Source organism: Typopeltis vanoorti, chromosome 25, assembly GCF_054136105.1.
Source record: "Typopeltis vanoorti isolate ZY-2024b chromosome 25, IOZ_Tvanoo_1.0, whole genome shotgun sequence".
Classification (NCBI taxonomy): Eukaryota; Metazoa; Arthropoda; class Arachnida; order Uropygi; family Thelyphonidae; genus Typopeltis; species Typopeltis vanoorti.
Genome location: NC_143573.1, coordinates 37,185,719 through 37,210,026, shown reverse-complemented (window position 1 = coordinate 37,210,026; position 24,308 = coordinate 37,185,719). Strand labels below are relative to the sequence as shown.

At 35.1% G+C, this 24,308-nt stretch overlaps 1 protein-coding gene across 1 annotated transcript in view; it reads left to right on the top strand.

The window, feature by feature from the left end:
* Nucleotides 1–24,308, top strand: part of EMC10 (ER membrane protein complex subunit 10) — a 145,571-nt gene that overhangs the window by 37,757 nt on the left and 83,506 nt on the right. The window contains exons 3-4 of the mRNA XM_090414487.1: nt 6,334–6,449; nt 17,975–18,067. Coding sequence (XP_090270613.1) covers nt 6,334–6,449; nt 17,975–18,067 — 209 coding nt within the window. The remainder of the gene's footprint in view (nt 1–6,333; nt 6,450–17,974; nt 18,068–24,308) is intronic.

Genomic DNA, 24,308 nt, shown 5'->3' with positions numbered 1-24,308 from the left:
CTCTGTTTTGCAGTACAAGCAGTCCTGGATGGTTCAGCCAGGATCAGTTGGCTAGTAGGCTTTCCTGCAAGTGTCAATAATTTGGTAATAAATCTCCTTTCCTATGGTCCAAGAACACGGCTCAAAGGTTGCTGTGGTGATGATATGGCATCCAGGGTAGTGCTAGCATTCCACTCTTGAGAGCAGTTATTGCTGTTTGCTAGTCAGTAAGCATCCATATGTGGCCTCATGGTGGATGGGGAAGCTCTGGTGCTAAACAAAAAGAAACTCATGAGCATTAATTCTTCATTCATCCTCAAATGTTTCAGGGGCACTAACAAGATCCCAACCAAATACTGATGCTGTAGATTCATCATTTGATAACAGGAGTAAGAAATAAAGAATGTGATACCAGTGTGAATGTAACAGTTTTTCTCATCATCTATGCAACAGATGAAAAGCCAGTAGGGAAAATGTCACTTCTTTATTCAAAAGGGTTTAGAAGAACTGGCAGGTTCTCTCAAAACAGTTAAGAGACTACAATCTGGTGACATCCTTGTGGAAACATAACGTCACAAGCTATTGAGGGCAACATTAACCGGTGGAATATAATTAATCACAGTAACATCTCATAAAACACTCAATTCTTGTAGAGGAGTGATATTGGAATGGGATATCCTTAATGTTCCAGATGAGATATGTTCAGAACTTAAAGATTGGGGGGTGACAGGTATTAGGTGCATCGCGATTTGTTTGGATGGTCATCTGGTTCCAACCAGGAACATTATCTTTACTTTTGGTACACCTTAGTCTCCAACATTTGTAAAAGCAGGGTATCTCAACCGTCCTGTACATCCCTAATCTACTTCTGACATGCACAAGAGTAAGTTGGATGATCTGCCTGGCAATTGACACATTTAGCATTCTTTACAGAGCAATATTTGTTATCATGTTCTTTACTACCACATTGGGTATAGGTGGTAGAGCCATGACAGTCAGTTTGGGCATGCCCATATTCCCTACTTTTAAAGTGGAAAGATGAAAAAGAAATACAAAAGATTAAAACAGAACAAGTTATATCATATCTGGATGCAAAAAGTAAGTTAGCCACCACTGCATCTGTTATGAGATCCTCTTATGCTTAGAAGGTGGCAGTTAAGAAAATGTCAACAGCAACTCAAACTTGTATGTCTATTCCACCATCTGATAACTTCACCATTCCTGAACTTTATGATCATGAGTGTTTCTCTGTGGAGTGCATCAGTCACACGACCTACAGTCTCACTCCAGAAACAACTCCAAAAATGGTTCCATTTGATGAGAATCCACTTGTCAAAAAAAAATTATGACAAGGATATCACTTAAAGGTAAACCACCAGACATCCCCACAGAAAAAATTGGATACTTCAGTATCCACTGAAACTAACTTAAACTTAACAAATGATCCTGACACATCAGATGATGTATTGAATATTTTTCCATAGGAATAGATGGATTTTTTGATTTTGATTTGATTTTTATGATGCAAAGACATCAAAGATCATACTGTGTCAGGACACAGGTTACAGCAGTACATATGGTAAACAGTTAGTAGGACAATCACAAATATCCCTGCCCTTGGCAGGATTTGAACCTACAGTCTTTGCTGGAGAGCAGATATGCTAACCACTTGGCCAACCCAAAGAGATGGACACTGGCTATGCATAATTCCCAAAATCAATTGATAAACATAAATCTGACATAGATAAGGCCTTAACTTCCTGGAAATCAGACAAATCTAATTCCAAAACAATAGGAAAATTTTCCAAAACCCATGATAGTTCCATCGCAACGGAATTGTCATGGGTTTCATCAGAATATCGATGATATCAAGGTTTTCCTGCAGAAACACGAGCCTTTCTGCAGGAAACATTTAAAACTCATTGAGGACCCTCCCTTAAGGAATTTTCCTGTTGTATGCAAGGACAGAACTGGAGATAGTAGCCAATGAGTCTTATACATAGATTGTGCAGAAGGAATGATGTATTTGTTTAGGATTTGTTGATCTGTGGTCTGTGTTTGATGGAAAGAAGGATTTGTACAATGCTGATGGACTGCATCTGAGTGGTTTGTTGTTAGGCGTCTGAAGAGAACTTTTATCACCAAGCATGCTGAAATGCAAATTCGGGAAAACTTTAGTAATTAGGGTGGAAGCGAATTTGTGTGAAGGCACCTATGAGGTGAGTGAGTGTGAGAATGACCAAGTGTGAAATCTACTCTCTCAAGCAAAAATTTTCAATAGGGTAGTCAATTCAGGAAGTAAAGATGGGCTGGGGCCTAAAGGGATGCTGCAGTTTCTATATACTAATACCAGAAGTATCAGGAACAAAGTGGGGGTGCTGGAGTTTTTGGCATTGGTTAGTGCAACCTTGCCAAAAGTTATAAGTTAGTGAAACTTGTCTAACAGCAAATGATGTAGTTACAGGGATTGAATGTGAAGGGTTTAGTATTTTCAGGGAAGATAGAAAAGATAGAATGCAGGGGGGGGGGGGAATACTTGCAGAAGTTTTATTGTAGCACTAGATACATAGTGAATGTGTTAATGGCTTTTTTTTATGACAGAATGGCTGTCATAAGTGTAAGTGGTCATAAGTCAAGGACTGACTGTATATTGTTTATAATTACATAAAAATTCAGACATTAGACATCATCAAATTCCTGACATGTACCCTCAAGGGGTGTATAGGATATGGTAGTACTACATGAAAAATTTACATCATTACTAACTTCCTATCTACAATTTTCCACCAAATCAGTTTGTTACCTGTCAAGACTCCAACATTATCAGATCTGATCTTGTTTCTACCTTCTAAGGCACATTTTACTGTATCAATCCACCTATATCTTGGTCTTCCTCTGGGTCTTTTACCTGCCAGCCTGGCAGAGAACACTTGTTTTGCTAATCTTTCCTCTCCCATTCTGGAGAGGAAAGATTAGCAAAACAAGTATTATGATATTGCCATTGATGTCATCTATTCACGCCTCTAATCTTTCTCAGGACTCTCATATCTGCGGTCTCTAGTCTTTATTCAAGTGTTTTACTTCTGACCCAGCTCTCAGATCCATAAGTTAAAACTGGTTTGAACACTATCTTGTATACAGCTTATTTAGTGTTCCGACTAATTTCTCTCTTATTCCATATGAATTTATTCAATTGACTTCCTACTATACCAGCTTTGTTGATTCTGTTGTCTATTTCTATATTTAATTTACCATCTTCACTAAAAATCGTGCCTAAGTAGCTGAAATGTTTTACTTGTTCCACAGGTTCCCTGTTCACAACACAGCTGACATTTTCAACAATTCTACCTATTTTCATTGTCTTTGTCTTTTTAATGCTGACCTTCATACCATATCTATTACAACAGTTATTCAATTTAGTAAGGGAATCTTGCAAACTTGTAACGGATTTATTTAGAAGTATAACATCGTCCGCATAAAGCAAAGAGCTGACATTAACATCTCCAATTCTGATATCATGTTTAATACTACTTTCCTTCATAATGTGATCCATATAGATAATGAATAACAGAGGGGATAATGTACATCTTTGTCTCACACCAGATTTAACATTAAACCATCTTCCTGTACTTCCTTCAATTCTAACTGCTGACTTACAACTCAAATAAAGTATTGCTTGATATAATGCCCCATTGACACCATATACCTGTAGCGTATTGAATAGTTTCTCTCTTCACACCTTGTCGTATGCCTTTTCCAGATCAACAAAATTTAAATACAGATCTTTGTTATATTCCCATGTCTACTCAACTATTTGTCGTAAAGTGAAGATCTGATCCAGACAGCCTCTATTTGGCCTGAATCCAGCTTGTTCTTCACCAAGCTTTTCTTCCACAATTCTTTCTTAGTGTTTCTCAAGTATACTTGCATAGATCTGGCCAGGAACACTCAGTTGGGAAATACCTCTGTAATTCTCACATTCAGTTTTATTTCCCTTTTTATATATGGGTACTATGAAAGCTCTACTCCAATCATCGGGAATTCGTCCCTCTGTCCAGGCTTTCTGAATTATGTAGTGTAGCCACTGTAAGACTATTATATTATATACTTCAGCATTTCTGGTCGAATATCACTCCTGCTGCCTTTCTACATTTCAAGCCTTTGATCCCTTCAAGTATGGATATGTATTCCTGACCGCATGCCTGGTCAGTGTTTTTTTACCACTGTGCTATCATCGCTGCTTGTTTCATTTAGCAATTTTTCGAAGTAATTACTCTATACTTCAAGGATATCTTTTTCTCACGTTTTCATATCACCTTTATCATCTCTAACTCCTTTTACAGCACTTTCCTCCATTCCTAGGTTTCTTCAACAACCTCCAGAATATTTTGCCACCTTCTATATATTTATTTTCTCTGTTCTTGCTAAAGTTCTCCCATTACTTTTGTTTAGCTAGTTTTACACAGTGTTTCGCTTTTTTACATTTGTCTCTGTATTCTCTAAGAGCAAAAGCTGACTTATTTGCCAGGAACTTTTGATATGCTTTCTTCTTTTCCTTCACTGCCTCTTTAACTTCCTGTGTCCACCAGAGAGTTCTGATTTTTTTATCCTTGCACACAACCTCACCACATGCCTCTCTGGCAGAATCAATCAATGTTTTCTTCAGAGTTTGCCACTGAATCTCCAAGGTTTGGTTCCTGTCCTCAAACTCTTTCATTTTTTCTTCAATAATCCTTGTGTATTTTAGTCTACAATTCATATCTGAAAAGCTGCTCAATGTTTATTCGCTTTAAAACTTTCTTACATGTTATTCTTTTCAATATGAAATTCAATTTTATCCTGCTCAAGACTAAATAGTGATCACTTCCAATTTCAAATCCTCTGTATACTCTGGTGTCCAGCACCAGGGAGAAAACATCACTATCAACAATAACATTGTCAATGAGACTTTTTTTTCCCTTGCCTCTTCTCTCCATGAGAATTTGTGCACATTTTTATGTTAGAACATGGTGTTAATAATAACCAGTCCATGAGCAGAAATCCAATAATAATAGTATTTGCCATTATTATTAGCTTTGCTCTTGTCTCCAAATTTTCCCAAAATATTTTTGTATGTCTGACAATCATTTCCTACTCTGCTATTTAGATCTCCAACGAGGACCAACTTTTTCTTTTTCATTATGTCAAGTTGCTTTTTCTAAAGCATCAAAAAATTCTTCCACTTCTACCTTCTGGGACCATAGGCACAAATAAGTCTCATTGTCCAATTCCCCATTCTGATATTAGCCCACATCACTCTACTTGAGACTGCCTGCCAAAGAAGATTAGCCTTGTATTTTGTGTTGAATACTATGTCTACTACTTCTTTTCCTTGATTGTCATTTCCTGAATATAACATTTTGTATTTATTGCTCAGAAAGATCTCACCAGTTTTGTCTTTTTAGTGATGTTGAGTTGGGGTGTGCTTTCAGATTTGTTCCAGTAGCTGACTTTTCGCTGTTCGCCCTGGTTCCCTGGCGAAAACAACGAGGACATTGTTTAACCGGGCGACTTCCCAGCCAGCATGAAATTTTGTCATGTTGTACCAACATTTTGTATATTGGTTTAAGCCAATGAGAATACAATTTGGTTGGCTAAATCCCAAATTGCCAGCCCATCCTCGTTCGTTTAGTATCCAGATAGATAACCAACAGGGTGCACCACAAGAAGGTGAGCATTGGACGTTAGGTCAGAAGCACTGGTCGGTTCTCCACATTCCTTTAAAGGCTATGTGGAGGTGTCTTCTTAGTTATACAGCTTTGACCCTTAAGCTTCCCCAGACATTAGATAGGTTATAAAAATTGATGTCATTCATATAGCAAACCATTTAAAGTAGAATTGGGTTGGCCAGGTGGACAGGCATTTCTACTGTTTGGCTCCCCAAAGAGAGCATGATATCCAGAAGAAGACAGAACATGAGACAGATCACAAGAATGCATAAATTAGCTGGATGAGGATGGCTCTTGAGAGGGAGAAAAGAGGAGAAAAATTTGAGAGAGGTCTTTGCCCAGCAGCGGGATGGAACAAGCTGATAATAAATAATGTAGACAATAAATTTTTAATCTAATAAAATCCTTTTTTTTTTTATTTTTTTTTAAATATTGGTAAGTCAAACATGTTATACAATATTTCTCTTTCTTTCTGTATAATAATAATTGTTAGATTTTGCATCAGGATTATAGTGGTTTATATCAGTGTTAAACATTTTTTCAGTAATAAATATCTATTAAATCATTGATAAGAATTTTTTCTTAAACATTTCAAACATTTTCTATATTTACAGTAAGTATATTTATTGGATATTATTCTTTTTAGGCCCAATTCCTCATTATGTCCAAAGAGGAATGATCTCTGTTTATTCACTCAGGCATGGTGATGCTGCATTTTATCAAACTAAGCCTATGAGTGCAAATGATATATCAAAACTAAAGGTAAAAATGCATTCTTTAGGTCTATTTATATAATTTCTATGAAGTATTTTGTTATGTAATTAATGAATTGAGTGACAAGGCTATTTATCTCTGGGGCTTATTTTGAGGATTATTTTTATACTTGTGTGCTGTAGAATTATGTTTTTGCATTTTTTTGGAGAGATGTGAGTGAGACCTGTCAATCAATCAATTAGTACTTTCCTTTCTAAGTTTGTTGTAACAAGTTGTTTTTTCTGCCAAATTAATACTAAAGTATAGAAATGGAGGGGGGGGGGGAAAGGTATTTTCTGTTTGACTGCAATTCTCCATGCATGGTAACTGTGATGCCTGGATCATTCCACAAGATTTCAGAGGTTTACTTTATGCAACTTCAACTGATCTAACAAACTCTTGCTGCTTTTACTGCATTCTGGAGCTTTATGCTAACATTAGTGCTGATCCTGTTTTCCAGTATTGCATATCTCTTATAATCTTAGTATTGATATCTTAGTGCAAAATAGCAATCATAACTTGCTATTTTTATTATCCTGAAGGATTCATTATACCCATGAAAATTTTAATTATTGTTTATGGTTTCAGTGCAGTATTTCAATTACATTACTCCTAAATATCTGAGAGGGAAGATTTTTTATTTATTCATACTGTTACAAAGTTATTTTGTGACAAATTAATAATTTTTCTATGTTACATGATTTGACAAAGACAAAAATAGATGTGCTGGGATAAAGGAAGGTTCAGGGAAGGAGCAATAGCATTGGTAATATGAATTTAGATTATATATACGGTTGAATATATATTAATGCAATGTTTTAGCTGCATAATATTGATATAGTCTGTTATCAGTTTATGATATAAATTTTGCATGCTGTGAGGATACATCCTTAGAGAAAAGTGCAAGAAAGCATTGAATATCCTTTGTACTCTCTCCTCTAATGATTAGAGTGCAGATTGATCTTCATTGCTTCACCTTTATTGTGCACTTGTATGCTCAAAGCTGGATTATGGATCTCAAGTCTGCAGTTCTGCGAAAAGCGAAGTGGTCTGCAATGGTTGAATTCTATTCCTCATCAGGAATTATAAATAGCTACTGGTGCCTTTTTGCACATCACCAATTCAATGCTTGTATGCTGAGGCAAATGAACCTGCTGTACCAATCAGACAGAAATATTTCTCTCTCTTATCTATTCCCTAAAAATAATGTATCTTCCAGAGCATCCTGCATGGATTAGTATCTTTCTCTGCTTTAGGAGGTTTAATCTCTCTTTCTCACACACACAGCCATATGTTCTTTTGATAGTATGCATCTTAAAGAGATTATGCAAGCTTTTGGAATGAATTTTAACATTACCCATACCGAACATAAAACAGCATTCCTCCATGGCAGATTTGCTTTCCATCATGCAACTCACACAGTGTCAACTAAGGAAGTCTGACACTCCACCATCATTGGTCTACATTTGGCTATTTAAAGCACACAGAGCAGAACATTTTGATTTCCTTCCCATCTATATATATTGATGGTTCAAAATCTGAGACCTCTGTTGGAATTGCAATCAGTTCAGCTTGCACTTGTGCATATAAAAGAAAACTGCTACCAAAAGTGCATAATTTATACAGACTCAAGGAGTTCTTTACAAGCCATCTGATCTCTTTGCAAGGTTCTATAGCTGTTGTACAAATTGAAGATCCTTAATTTTGAAATCCAGCTGTGCTGGATCACTGGTCACATTGGAATTAAGCGAAATGAGACTGCAGATGCAGCTACTAAATCAGCAGATACATTTCCTAGTACTGTCTGTCAGTTCCGTATACAGACCATTTATGTGATCAAAGTTAATAACCCATGGCAATCATCACAGCAGGAAGCACTGACAAATAAATAAAACAAATTGCACAAAATTAAGATTCACAGTCAAGTCAGTGGTGAAATAGAAGAGAGGTAGTTGTTCTTGCTAGGCTTTGCATTGCTCACAGTCATCTTACACATTCTGATTTATTGAGGGCTGATGACTTGCCTATATGTGAACAGTGCAACATGTCTCGCCTTTTATCACATTCTGGCTAGCACTTCACTCAAGAAAGGTATGAAATTTTTACCACACTTGCTGAGCCATATTCACTCAGGCAGATCTTATCTTTTTCTTTTCTGTCCTCAAGACAGAAAGAGAGGGAATTCCATGAGTTCCTCCATGGATAAGAGCCTTCTGCTCTTCTCTATCCAAAGCAAGTTCTTTCATTAGCCATTTGATCTTCCCTTGGGTCTTGCATCCTCCATAGTGCACTCAAATACCAGACGAGGAAGTTTGTCCGGTTCCATTCACACAATGTGGCGAAGCCAATGGAGTTGATGTTTTTAAGCTTGTTAACAATTGTCGAGTTAGGGATTCAAAATCTTGCAGCACTTGTGCATTAGTCTTATGTTCTGTTTATTTTCTTGGAGCATTTCATTTCAAAAGCTAACAGTTTCCTCTCTGCTTTTAAAGGTCCAATCCCCCCCCCCCCATAGAGAGCTGGTGGTAGGATTATACCTTTGTATAATTTTATTGTTAGAGTTGTAGAAATTTTATTTTTCCAAGTTTTATTAAGTTCATTCATCATTGACCATGCTACGAAGATCTGTGCTTTATTGTTGCTATGTCATTAAAATTTGAAATCAAGTATGCTCCTAAGTAATTAAAACCCATTAACTTGTTCTACAATTTCCTGATTAAATGTTATTTGTATATCTTTTGTGTCTTCCAATTTCCATTATCTTTATTTCACTTGAATTTATAATTATATTCTAATTTCTGCAAGTTTCTTATCAGACTCAGATAATTTGCTTGAATTGTTAAAAGATTAAAAGAATTAATTTATACAAACACCTTTGATTATAAATTATATTTGTGTGTAGATATTGCTTTACTTTATTAAATTTTTAAAGTTTACATGTTTGTACATAACATATTATTTACTAGTTGATCTGTTTATTACTTCTTATTATTATCTTGAGTACAGCTGTAACCTTTGGTTTGGTGCAGTATGAACCTTTGCTGTCCTTGAGCCAGAAACTTCTAATCAACCAACCAATCCATATTGTTAGCCATTTAAATTATTTTGCATGCTCTCTGCATCTTGATTAACTATTAAAAATAGTAGCTATTATCCTACTGAATTTTGTTTCAAAAGAAAACTTCTGAATATTTCTCATTGAATCATTTCCTTTCAATCAACATGAAAAACACAAGGGATAAGTAATGCCATATATTTCAGCCTGAATATTACAGACCATCATCGGTGGCGACAATAGTTAATTACAGTAGAATGCATACAATGATTGATTTGAAAAAGTAAGAGCCACAGGATATTATGCATAAAACAATGCAATGGTATAACTGAAGAAATATTGCAATAATTATAATTCATTAGCTCTTAAAAAATTATTCTTGTGTGTGATTAAAATAAGACTTTCCCATATCTTAGAGAGAGAGGCAGTCATTCTAAGTTCGGATGGCAAAGTAAAGCCTCAGTGCTTTCTTTGAACAAACATTCAAATTTATACTGACACTGATGAAGTAAAGTTGTGGTCTAAAAGACTGGACTTTTTCAGATTGGACAAACTGGATATTCTGTGGAAAAGAGAATACAAGAATACCAGTCTTACATTAGCAACAGTAAATCTGAAAAATCTGGCTTGGCATAGCACAGAATAGATACATACCACAACATCGTATGGTCTGAAACACGCTTACTTCATCGGTGTCAGTATAAATTTGAATGCTTTTGTTCGAAGAAAGTGTTGAGGCTTTACTTAACCAGCCGAACTTAATTTGGAATGACTGTCTCTATCTGAGATATGGAAAAGTTATTTTAATCACACATCAATAATAATAATTATTATTATAATTTTTTTTTCAGAGTTCATGAATTATCAATATTGCATTATTTCACCTGTTATATCATTGCATTTTTTGTGTTAATTGAAGAAACCTCTCATGGCACAAGTATTTCTTAAATAACAATCATTTCCTTTATCATTTATGTACAGATTAAACAGTAATGGTGCAAACACAGAGCCTTGTGGTACATCCTTAATCAGCTACTTTCTTCAGGATTCTACCTGTTCATATAATACTTTTTTATTATCTATCCATCAGCTGCCCTCATATCAATTCACCAGTTTTGTAGTCGTTTAAAGATTTACAAAATATTCATTCTCATTTTTACCAGTTTTTTTATATTAGGCATTCCATGTGGTATCTTATCAAACACTTTTTTGCAAAATCCAGTACTATCATCATATAGCTCCCTTTATCCGGCTCAGCTATCCCTATTATAAAAAGTTAGTAATTTACTAAGCCATGATTGACCATTCACAAATCTATCCTCCTCCCATAAATTATCATATGCTTATCCACCCATTCTTGTATTCTGTTTTTGACCATCTTTATCAAAACTTTTACCACCACTCCTGAGATACTGATTGGTCTATAATTGCTGCTGCAAATCTTCCATGCAGTCTTAAAGCCTCTTTTCTTTAAAGGAATTAATTTGCTTTTTATTTCATCCTTCACTCCCTTTGAACTTTACCTGAGCTGAGACAAATTGCAGCCCGATCAGAGGCATTGACAGCTACTTTGCCCATTCTTATAAAATGCAAGTTGATATCTCATCTAATCCTATATCTGTATTTGCATTGAGATTTTGCAGTGTCCTAATTTAATCCAATTCATCAGCATCCATTCTCACTTCAGTTCCTGGCATATCCTCACTTGGATGAGGCATTTGCAAAGTGATCACTCAAGTAACTCATCTGTTTTGTCTACTTCTGTCACCTTGCTATTATCAGCACTTGTTAAAGTTATCTTTCCATAGTCATTCTTCCTTCTGCATACCATATAGCCCAAGAATTCTGTGTGTGTGTGGGGAGGGTTCTTTTGGCCTGCTCAGTTAATTTTGTCTTTTAATCTGATTTTGCTTTCCTTATCCTGATCATCTTTCCAGGCTGAGCCTTTCCACTCATGACTTTGCTGGTCATCTTTCTCCTTGCATACCCTGTACTTTGTTTTATTTTTTGCAGCTCCTGCTTAACAATATTAGTCATCCATCTAACTCCTGACTGATTTAATCTCTTGACCTTGTTTATACAGTCTGATATTGCTTCCTTCAGATACTCCTTGACTATCTCCCATGATGTACATTATTCCACTGTTATTCATCATCTGTATGAATCACATTATGAAGGAAAGCAATATTAAACCTGATATCAAAATTGAAGATGTCAATCTCAGCTCTTTACTTTATGCAGATGATGTTATACTTCTGAATAAATCCAGTACAAGTCTACAAGATTCCCTGACTAAATTGAATAACTGTTGTAATAAATTTCGTATGAAAATCAGCAATAAAAAGACAAAGACAATGAAAATAAGCAGAAACATGGAAAACATCAACTGCATCCTGTAGTTGATGTTTTCCAACCTATAGAACAAGTAAAACATTTCAGCTATTTAGGCACACCTTTTAATGAAGATGTCAAATTACATTTGGAAATGGACAGTAGAATTTGCAAAGCTGGTTTGGTAAGAGTCATCATCAGCATCGTCATCAAATTCCTGCCATGTAACCTCAAGGGGTGTACAGGATATGATAGTACTACATGAAAAAAATTACATCATTACTAACTTCCTATCTACAATTTTCCTCCAAATCAGTCTGTTACTTGTCAAGACTCCAACATTATCAGATCTTATATTTCTATCGTCTAAGGCACTTTGTACCGTATCAATCCACCTATATCTTGGTCTTCCTCTGGGTCGTTTTGCTGTCAACCTGGCAGAGAACACTTGTTTTGCTAATCTTTCTTCGCCCATTCTATTTAAGTGACCATACCACCTGAGATTAGCTCTGCTAACGCATTCCTGGATGCTGACAATGTCAAGTTCTTTCCTAATATCCTCGTTTTTAATATGATATTGCCATTGATGCCATCTGTTCACGCCTATAATCTTTCTCAGGAGTCTCATATCTGCGGTCTCTAGTCTTTGGTGAAGTGCTGCTTTACTTCTAACCCAGCTCTCAGATCCATAAGTTAAAACTGGTTTGAACACTGTCTTATATACAGCTAATTTAGTGTTCTGACTAATTTCTCTCCTATTCCATATGAATTTATTCAATTGACTTCCCACCATACCAGCTTTGCTGATTCTGTTGTCTATTTCTATATTTAATTTACCATCTTCAGTAAAAATCGTACCTAACATTAAGCTGGCTGTACACAAGGCAGTGTTCAAACCAATTTTAACTTATGGATCTGAGAGCTGGGTTAGAAATAAAACTCTTGATCAAAGACTGGAAATTACAGATATGAAAGTCCCTGAAAAGATTACGGGGACTGAACAGATGGCATGAATAGCAGGATCATATTAAAAATGAGGATATTAGGAAAGAACTTGATATTGTTAGCATTCAGTATTAGTAGAGCTAATCTCAGGTGGTATGGCCACTTAAAAATAGAATGGGAGAGGAAAGACTAACTAAATAAGTGTTTTTTCTAGGATGGATTGAAAGTGCCTTAGAAGACAGAAATATAAGATCTGAGAATATTGGAATGTTGACAGATAACAGGCTAATCTGAGAGAAATTGTTGATAGGAAGGTTGTAATGATGTAACTTTTCATGTAATATTATTATAAGATCCTGTACATCCCCTGAGGATATATATCAGGAATTTGATGATAATAATAATAACCAGATCCAACACTCGTATGCTGTTTCCCTCCATCACATGCTGATTCAAGTAACTATTTCGTAGTAGTTGTATGAATTCTGTTTCCTTCCTGCCATGTGATCTCTCATTCCTCCACTTTGTATGTAGTTGAAGTCCCTTATAATAATTATTCAGCTTGCACTCATTGTGCTAATCTGTTGATACGTCTTCCTTGTCATACCTGGCATACCCAGTCTTTATTCCATTGGCCTCAGTATATCGTATAAATTGACAAGGAGACAATCTTGTCTTTTTGACTACAATTTATCTGCTGTCACTTGATACTTCTAGTATTGGTATATACAAACTGTAGCTCTTAGATTCTCGGTCACCTTTATATTGCATTTGACTACCTTATTCGATTTTGTCACTTGAGAGACTAGATTTTGTATTATTTGCACTTGCACACAACTGCATTGACCCTAATAGCTTCAGTTTTCCTGATTTTGCACTTCCACACTCTCAGTGAACAAAGCTATTCTCTTAACACCTTGCTCCAAATCCATTTGAATGTCTTACCATTATATAAATCATTCAGTCCATATGGCTAAAAATTCTGCACCATTCCTTCTGCAAAAACTGCACATTAATTCAATGAGGACAATAATCGCAGATCATTGTCCTCCTCCTCAATTTGCCTCTATCATAGTATGGCAATAGGTTTATAATCTTCACTCTCTTGCTCTTCTTTTTTTGCTTCTTCCAGTAACCTTTTACATCTTATCTCATATAATCGTTTTATCTTTTGAATCATTAAAGCCAGCCAAAACAATCAATTCTTTCACCTTTTTTTGCATCCTCAGTTTCATTAATATTAATTTTTGCACCAGGTTAGCAAGATCCTGTACATCCCCTGAGAGGATATGCTCATTAAATACTTATCATAGAATCACCTTAAAAATTTTCTCCTTATTCTCTTTCTCTCATTTATTCATACAATCTTGTTTCTTACCTTTAACATCTTGCTTTTTTTTCCTCTTCGCAGCTCTACTAATTTCCTGACATTTCTACAGTCTTTCAATTTTGCACTTTATCTTCTGAAGAGACTATGCATATGCACACTATTTCCTTCTTGAGGTTATCTTCATTTTTCTGACCTCCCACCATCCTACTTTCAACATGATTGCCAACATTAACATTTTCTGGACTTCTGTGAGTATTGTCTACTACACTATCATGTGTTTTTGCTCTCTCCACCCAATTGGCACTCACTTACTCACTCTCAAAACACTTATTTGCTCATTAGTCTTGCCTTCCTTCTACAAAATCTTACATATTCAACTTACCCAACAAAAGATGTCATGGCTATCATTGTTCTATGATGTATTAGCACCATACTGACATTATCTTCTTTAATACAATTATACAAGTTTTTCTTAAATATGAATAATTCAGTCCATTCACCCACAGACATAAAACAAAGTACATTAAATTAACTTAATATTATTAACTAAAATTTGAAGAAAAAAAAATTTCAAATGCACCTTCTCTTGGTTTAGTCTCGAATCCATGTCTAGCAATATGAAGTTCATCTACTGTCTATAGCAAATCTGGCAACTCGTGTATTACTAAGAAATTTCCAGAAAGACTCTACCACATCATTGTTTTCCTAGACAGCTTTTTAGTTTTGTGAAGCACCCATATATCAGCCTAATCTTTAGTAAACTAATTTAAAATATAAATAAACAAATAACATAGATGGCACTGATGGACTAACTTCTTCACGTGGAAAGTAGTTATCAGAAATAGAGGGGAAATTGTGCGCACGCGCGCGCGCGTGTGTGTGTGTGTGTGTGTTATATTATTATTATTATTATTTTTTTTTTGATTATGATCAATATTGTTATCTTCTCTTATGTAGTATCATCTATGCTGCTCTGTCATATTGTAATCGAATGCTTTATTGAGTTAATTGTTTACAAACAACTCCTGTTTTCCTTTGTTTATCTCTAATGATGCCTTGTTATTATTATAAATGAAAAAAAAATTTTTTTGTTGTCTTTCCACCTATAGTATATAATTTTTTTTTTAATATATTTATTTAATTACTAATATTATGTGTCTTTGCAACACACAAGCTTCAAATCTTATTAGGTACACTGTAAAAGCCTAATTCCTCTTAGGTTTTTATATTGCTTAATTTGTACTTAATATGAATTTTAGTTTGTCTTGCAAAGGGTGGCTGATAATCAACATAAACTTTTTTTTAAAGCTTGGATATTATATCAACATATATTTACATTAATAATCAATTACGATGCAACGATTTATTCAGCTATATGACATAATTAAAAAAATTTAATAGTTAGAAGCCAAGAGAAACAATTTACAAGAATACAATTTACCTCGGAATTGGAAGTTAACAGTTCTCTCCCATTCCTGGATGTCAAACTCACTCGTGTCAGAAAATCCGAAGATCTCTTTTTATAGAAAATCAGTACATGCCAGTAGATACCTTCATGCACAATGTCATCATTGTGCATCCCAAAAAATCTTGCTATCATTTTTACTAAATGTACTTGCTCCCTCAGTGAAGAAGAGATCACCAAACAAAGAACTGCAGTTTCTTCTTACAACCTTTCAGAAAAATTGTTATCCTAAACAGACTGATAGTAAGCTGCTATTTAATCCACCTGCTCACCGTACTGAAGATAGTACTGATATAAAAGACTTTATATCTCTACTATATATCAGCTCCACTTCACTAACGTTAGCTGAAATTCTCAAGAAATTTAAAATCTGCACTTTTTTTAAAAATTTTTTTTTTTACTCTGTCCAAACTCCATTCCTTAATTGTGATGTCTAAGCCAAAACATGGCAGCCTAAAGTATTCCAGATTACTCTCTCTGGTGTAACTGCAGTGTGCCCTGTTTTGGTCAGACAGATGGAGAAATCCATTGACTTGTGTATGGAAGAGCATGCAAGAGACATCACATATGGTAGAACTAGAGCCAGCACACTATCTAATCATGTCTGTAATCCTGATTATTGGATGAGTGAAGATTCTTTCACTTATTCAGTGATCTGGAACAAATCAGAAAACATTTTTAGATGCTATGATGAGTTGGAAGGAAGAATTGTGGAATCAATAGAAATTGCCTTCAATCTGGTCCGTAACCAATCTGATTGTCACTCTTCAGCTATCCAACTTTGGCATACTTAAGTCATGCTCATGTGAACATGTCCAACAATAGTGTTGCATCCAGAATGCCTTCAAATATCAGCAGTACGTTTGGAAGTTAATTTATAGCTGTTGTTCTCGTGTAATGTATATTTTTGTATTTTTTCTTTTGATGTTATGCACCTGATGAAATCTTCTGAGAAGACAAAAACTAGTTGTGTTCAAGTGATAATTTTTTTTTTAAAATCTATTTGGTATATCTTGGCTTCTATTCATTAAATTTCTTTAATTATATACATATGCAGTAGCAAACAAATTAATCCAACCACTCACATTTTAAAGAAAAATTTTAATTTTGCAAGAAAATAAGCACAAAAATTAAACTCCAACTTTACCAAATAATTTATATGTACTTCTTTGTTCCTAAGAAGTTCATTAATTCGCTTAAGCATGAATTCGACCAATAAAGAACACATTTTCCTTATTTCTGTATCTTGAAACCATACGTTTATTATTGATTGTATTAAGTTATCCTTTGTATCACAATTTAATTTTTCAACTCTCTTTTATGCTATGGCTCACAAGTTTTCTATTGGGTTAATGTCAGGAGAGTTACCTGGACTGGAGCAATTGGATGTTTGGATTTTTGAGGAACTCTTTCACTTTTTTTGACGAGGCATGGAGCAAGATCCTTTTGGAAGATGAGTTCTTTGTCTTTCTGGATCTGTGGGACCACTCTTTTCTTCAATATTTTTATGTACTTGTCACTTTTCATCATGCCACCAACAGGCACAAATGATCCTGGACCATCATGTGTAAAACAACTTCAGAACATCTTTTTAGCTGGGCATTTAGGATCTTGTTGAAGGTGGATGGGAGTCTTCTCAGTCACTGATTTGTGGACATAGGATACTCCCTCTCCTTGAACAAAAGAATGGCTCTAATCTGAGAATATGACTTTCCACTTCTCAACAGTTCACTTTGTACACTTTTGCCCACTGGAGCATAGTCTTCATTAAGAGTTGTTTCTTTTTTGGTCTGTGGGCAGTCCTCTATTCTTCCAATAAACTTCGATGGATTGTCATGTCAAAAACATTAATCCCACTAGCTGCCAAGTCTCTATTTAAGTCTCCAGCAGACAATCTTGGATTCATTTTGCTTTTCCTAACTACTAAACAATCTTGAGTAAGTGTAGTTTCCTTTTTTTGCCTTTCTGTCGGCAGAAGAGGTTTTGTCACCTATCTGCCTAAACCTCTCTACGATCCCATTAACAATACCCAAACCAACACCATTGGCAATTTGTCTTTGAGTCATGGATGTATGCTGAGAAACAGTACATATTTTCGAATGCTTTCTTGGAGATGCATCCATTTTATAGCTATACAAAATGAATGAAAAGCTACGAATGTCAACTTGTTTACACTATTAAAAACGCAGAACACTATTAGTATAATCTGATTTTTAGAGACAGTTAAAACATGCTGCACTCAACCAAAATAGTGACCTAAAATCAAAATTATTGTGAACTGAAACAAAAACCAAACCAAAAACTTACTAAAATGATTTGTAGTTGTTCTTCAGCCAGCTTTAGTTAATTAGTTTTAATTTTGAATGTTAATATATTTTATATTGATTTCAGTGTAATTTTTTTTTCAGAAACTTTCTATGGAAGATGGTATCTACAGGATAAAGGTCTCAACAAAATTAGATGACAATGGCACAAATTCTGTTTTTACATTTATGAGAGCAGTGAGTATAATATATTTGAGTAACTCATTAATTTAAATTAAGGTGATGAAAATCCCTTATTATTTTACAGCCAGTATGCAAAACTCTGAGATTCGAAAACTACGATAAGAGTTTCATGCTGAAGAACTATCGGCAAATCCAAGGATAGTGAGGGAGCTTGCTTCACCTTTGCTTCGAATTGCCTTGGTGTTGTACTACCAGGTGTTCACTTATGCTTGGATTCGCCGATAGTTCTTTGGCATGAAACTCTTAGATCGTAGTTTTCGATCTCAGAGTTTCACATACTGGCTGTAAAATAATAAGGAATTCTCATCCCCTTAATTTAATCAACTTCGCCAGAAAAAATAGCCGTTTGGCTTTTTAACTCATTAATTTGTTGTTTTTGCTATTCACATTGTTTATGTAACCATCTTTTGATGCAAGATTTTAAAACTGTTTAATGTTGATGGCTACACCAGTTTGATCACCTTTATAAAAGGCTGACTGACATATTCACTTGCTTGGCTGACAAGATGGATAGTGTTACTGTTTTCTAACCTACATCTCACTGTTAAATGGATGTTTGTAAATGTCTTTCGGTCGTAAATGATTTTTGACTTCTAGTGAAATTACTACCCTGTTTATTTGCGGCCCTAAGTGATTTGGAAAAAAAATTTACCATGATTAGTCTCTAGAACAAGGTTTCCAGGTAATCTGATCTTTAATAGCACATTAGTACAGTGAGTAATTACTGTACTAATTACACTGTGTAATTACTCGACTAATGTGCTATAGCACATTAGTACATACAGTCTTGCCATAAATACTGTTACAACTTCTGCACAACCCTGCGCTGCCCACAGAATTGCGCGAACCTAGTTCTTTGCGGCACTGTTCACAGCCAACATTTGCATGTTTATCAGTAGAGAGTTGTCTATCTGTATAGATTAATATGTAATAGGAAGATTATGAGAATCATATAGCTGTAATAGCACTTCACAAGGTTGGAATTCAGCACCTGTTATTTTCAACATGCTAAAAGCACTTGGGATCGATAGGATGTTTTGTGTATCTGACTATTAACCATTATATTATGACATGATGATACAGATGTATCTGACTGCCAAAGGACAGCTGTATTAGGACGCAACAGCTCGTGAGGGATATGCAGGCATGTCTGCTGCAATCCTGTGATATGCAGAAAGTGATGTCTTGAGAGATGAATATTTCGCAGAGAACGATGTCACATTTACTAACTGATGACCTGGGAATGAGAGCCTATCATTGTTTTACAACACTTCCTAACACTAAAACTTATGCTGCAAAGGATGATAAAATCAAAGGCACTTCTCTGGTGGTATGTGAACGACACACAGAGATATCCTCTTCGCAGACAAGAAGATTTTCACCATTGAAGAGTAGTTGAGCTGCCAAAATGATTGGGTATGTTCCCAGATGGGTGCATAGCACCCAGGATTCAGAGATGTCACCCCACGTCAGTGATGGTTTGGTTGGGATATCCAAGTTGCATTTTGTGAGAAAGAGATCAAAACCTCTTTCTTACAAAAACGAGGTCAGAACTGCCAAAGTGTATCCAGAATTGAATGTGTGGCATGTCCCCTGAACAACATCTTGTTTCACAGTAGGCAGTGGACCTTCCAACAGGACTCAATCCCTGCACACAAGGCGAGGACCACACAACATTGGTTGGAAGCAAATGTGCCCGACCACATATCACCATCTGATTGGCTGCCTGGAAGTCCTGATCTGAATCCATTTAACTTCAAATTGTGGTCAGACCTTGAGAGTAGCATGTAAGAAATTACACCTTGGCACGGGCCTGAAGCTGGATTTGGCGTGAGCAGTGGCAGCATTTCTGTTGGATGTTGTGTATGCCACCATCGATATGTGGCCTCACAGACTTAGTATGTGCACAGGGCCTCTTTATCCATTGGGCTAAATGGGCTATAGCCCAGGAGTGCTTAAGAACCATGGATGGATCATAGTGAAATTATAAATAGATTTGCAGAAAGTAAATGCTGCAAAAAACAATTTAAATTAGAATTTTTTTAAGCTTTTTTTTTATTGTGTGTATTTTTATAAACACAAATAAACTACCTTTATTATATTATCAATATTGTTGAATTAAATAAAAATATGCAATGTCTATATATTTTAAAATAAAATTTTTAAGACAGCCCTGTGTGTGCGTGAAGGCAAAAGAAGGACATTGCAAACATTGAGTGCTGCTATATGCGCGTTATGCATGTGGTTTGTATGCGATGAAAGCTATAGATGATTTACTGATGGATTAAAGGTTTGTGCACTTTTCAAGTTGTAACAGTATTTATGGCTAGACTAGGTATATATGTGCTATAGGTCATAAATGATTTTCATCTCTTGATGAGATTACTACCTTGTTTATTTGAGGCCTTAAAGGATTAAGGGGAAAAATTACCATGAAGAAGATTTTCAGGTAATCTGATCTTTAATTCACTCACTGTGCTATAGCTTTGACCTTTACACACATAACAATATTCATAACCATTTTAAAATTGGAAACCTTGAGTCGGTATACTGCTAATAATAAAAGATGAGAAACTCCCTTAGAAAAACTTGATCTTTAATTGTAAAATTTCACGTATGCCATTTGCATAACTTGCCATTCCATTTTTACTGCAATTGCCTGTGAAACATAGTAAAAATTTTACAATTAAAGATAGTTTTTCTAAGTGAGTTTTCCATCTTTTATTATCGTGTCAACAGTCTTTTTCTTGGCATCTTGTTTCTGAAATATTTGTCGTATAAGTAAAAATATTTTGTCTCTGACTCTTCTTTGAATTGAACCTGCTTGTTCTTCTCCCAGTCTCTCCCTCCTACAATTTTTCTTAGCCTTTTCTTAAGTATGCTTGCATAAGTCTTATAAACACTCAGTAAGGGGATTTCTCTATTGGATTCATGTTTATTCCCTTCTTTTGAAGATCATACTCGGAGAGCTCTAATCAAGTCAAGTTGTAATTTAACCTATATTCCACCAAATATAGAGATATAAAAATTTTTCATTATACTGGCATTATAGCTATAGCCCCTGCAATGTAAAAAAAAAAAAAATTATACCTTTAGATTTGAGCTTATCTGGTCAGATGTCATCTATCTACTCTAGATACTTTTCCACGTTTGAAGCTTCCCAATGTTTTTTTACCTCAAAGATTGATATGAACTCCAGTTTGCATTTCTTTTGAATGTTTTTCCTGTCGCTGTTTGTCATTTATCAGTCTTCTTTCAAAGAAATTACTTCAGACATCCAACATATCATATGTGATATTTAACTTATTCTTCCTGAAATTTTAAATGACTTGTTTAGCTACTTTAACTTGGCTTTCTCTCATTTTTCTCTGTATTTTCTAAGGATACCACCACAATCATTGTTTTCTTTACATCTTACTTTTGGCAGTGGTGTGCTAGAGCTGGCTTGTATGAGCGGATTGCTAAATTTTCAAGAATTTTGAGAGTCAATTGCTAACTGACAATGATTATAAACTATAATACTAATTAATTAATTACAGAAGTCACATAAGTATAACTATTGGAAAACATTTGGATAACTATGTTTATCCAAATAAACATAGTTATCCATGTTTATTTGGATAATTTTTTACTATGTTTCATAGTCGTTTTTAATACACACAATTTTGATATTTCTTATTGACTATCTGAAAGTCATTTAATATGTTAAAGGACTTTCAAAAAGATTAGTAAGACTTCATAGATTGACCTACAAGTCTCTTTCCTCTTTTCTTCTTCATTTTGCAAATTAAATTATTATTATGTAACAAACACCTCCAGGGAGTCCAAAGACTCATCGAGGGAGGGCACCTACTCTACAGCCCTCTGTCTCCACCACTCAATCCACCAACTACAACGAATTGCAACTACCATCATGATCTACACCAATGCCATCTACCGCCCATCATCACCACTAGTATTTTCACAGACAATCACAAATATCCATGCCCACAGCGGGATTCGAACCCGCAGCCTTTTGGCTGGAGAGTGGATATGCAGTCCACTTGGCCTAGAAGAAAATGCCAAAAGCTGTATCATAATGTAAAACTTAGAAAAGATGCGTAAATGATGCAGTATCTGAATGTGTCCCTAGAGTTTGAAGAACAAATAAAATAAGGGTGAAATGGACGTGCGCTCACATTAAACAAGAGATCCATAAATACCTTCCTTATTTCTCCAAAAGACAGGTATCCTCCTCTTTCTTATCCTGGAGTTTACAGAATCCCCTGCTCTTGTAGCTTATGTTATTTTGGACAGACTAGTCGTTCTGCAGAAATTCATCCTGAAGAACATCAAGAATATATTTCACTTTAAAAAAAAAAAGCCTAATAAATTTGGTTTAGCAAGCTATGCCTTATCTACAAAACACAGAATTAGTGGAATAATACCAAAACTCTACACAAAAGCTATTTTCTACTGGAAAGACTATAAAGAAAGCTGTTAATCACGCATTCACAATACTAACCTTAACAAAAATTGCCTTTTTTAATTTTGGGAAGTTATCCTAACTAGTACTTGCCATTAATGTCTCATAAATTGTAATTAATTATTTAAATTAATTAAATAAATTAAATATTTTGCTATTTTAATTTATTTCTTTATCCATTAATTCAGATGGAGTTATTCTCCTGTAGTCATTAGATTTTATAATATCACGTGCTTTCAGTTTAATTGTTCTCTCTTTTTGTAGTTATCTTCTTGTAGTGTATTGAAAATGGCTACGAAACAGCCAAAAATTCTACAGATAAACAGATTTTATGCCAGTGACTTCCATAATTAATTAGTGTTATAACGTCTTCCACTTATGCAGGGCTGGCTCTACTGATGATGCAACATGTGCATTTGCACGGGGCAGCAAAATTACATTTACTCTGCTTTTGACAAGTATACTCATCTTCACTTGATTTTAATTAGCCATGCAGATGTACATTTTCAGAATAAAATCTCACCATTGAAGGGTTAATTGTCTCTCTCTTTCTATAAAAATATAGTTTATGATCATTTTTCATTAACTTATGAATTTTCATTAGCTAATGCTACTATTTAGAATTTATGATCTGACATGTTGAAGCCTAGCTTAACATCATGGCTTTTAAGATGCCTCTTACATTGCTAGTTCCGCTCTTCAGTTTCATTGAGCTTAACATTTTTGCAGTAGCTGACTTTTCACTGTTCATCCTGATTCCCTGATTAAAATAACGGGAGTTGTGTGTTAACTGAGTTAACCTCATCTTGGCATGACATTTTATGTCTTATCATCATGTTTGTGTGCGATTTAGGCCAATGTAGAATGCACTTCCGCTTCGGCTTGTTACATTTCGAAATTTGTCATCCCATCCTTGTTCATGTGTTATTTAAGTGGATATACCTAATAACAGAATACGCCATGAGAAAGTGAGAACTACATGTTGTGTCAGGTTTCATTCTTTATAGGCTACATGGAGATCTCTTCCCAGTTATCCTGCTTTAACCCTTAAGAAATCCTAATTAATGTCTCCATTACATAAGCCAAAAATTGTTGACATTTCATGAACACTTTTGTTCATGAGATTCAAAAAGTTGTCACACCTTAGTCCACCTTTGCCACGAGTTGCCCCAGTCCTGAAGATACTTCAAGCTCAAACTTTGTTTGCTTACACTTGGATAAAAGATTAAACTAAATATATAATTTATAGCCTTACTAAGCGGAAAAAAACTTCCAACATCTTTCTCTAATCCAGAGTAATTTAATTATAAGGTGTGACACCTTTTGGCAACTGGCATATGGAAATATGAGTTCTGCATTGCTTCAACCTTGGTAGCATCTCTGGGCCTGACTCCCACTGAAGAGACCTCAATAAAGGTCAAAACTGGTCTGGATGGTGACCCCATAATGCATAGCATTATGCGTGTCTGCAAGGAGGTGTGCTTTGCATTATGGGATACTAAGGAAAGTGATCATAACTCAGTCCACCTTTCCCACGAGTTGCCTCAGTCCTGAAGATACTTCAGGCGCAAACTTTGTTTGCTTACACTTGGATAAAGGATTAAACTAAATATATAATTTATAGTCTAACCAAGTGGGAAAAAACTTCCAACTATATAACTTTGTTACAGCTCACTTCAGAATAATGAAATAGGGAATCATTAGTCTGAGAATTTTCAAGTTTCATGTCCTATTTTTCTATTGTTTTGTCACAAAAAAGAAACATGCTTA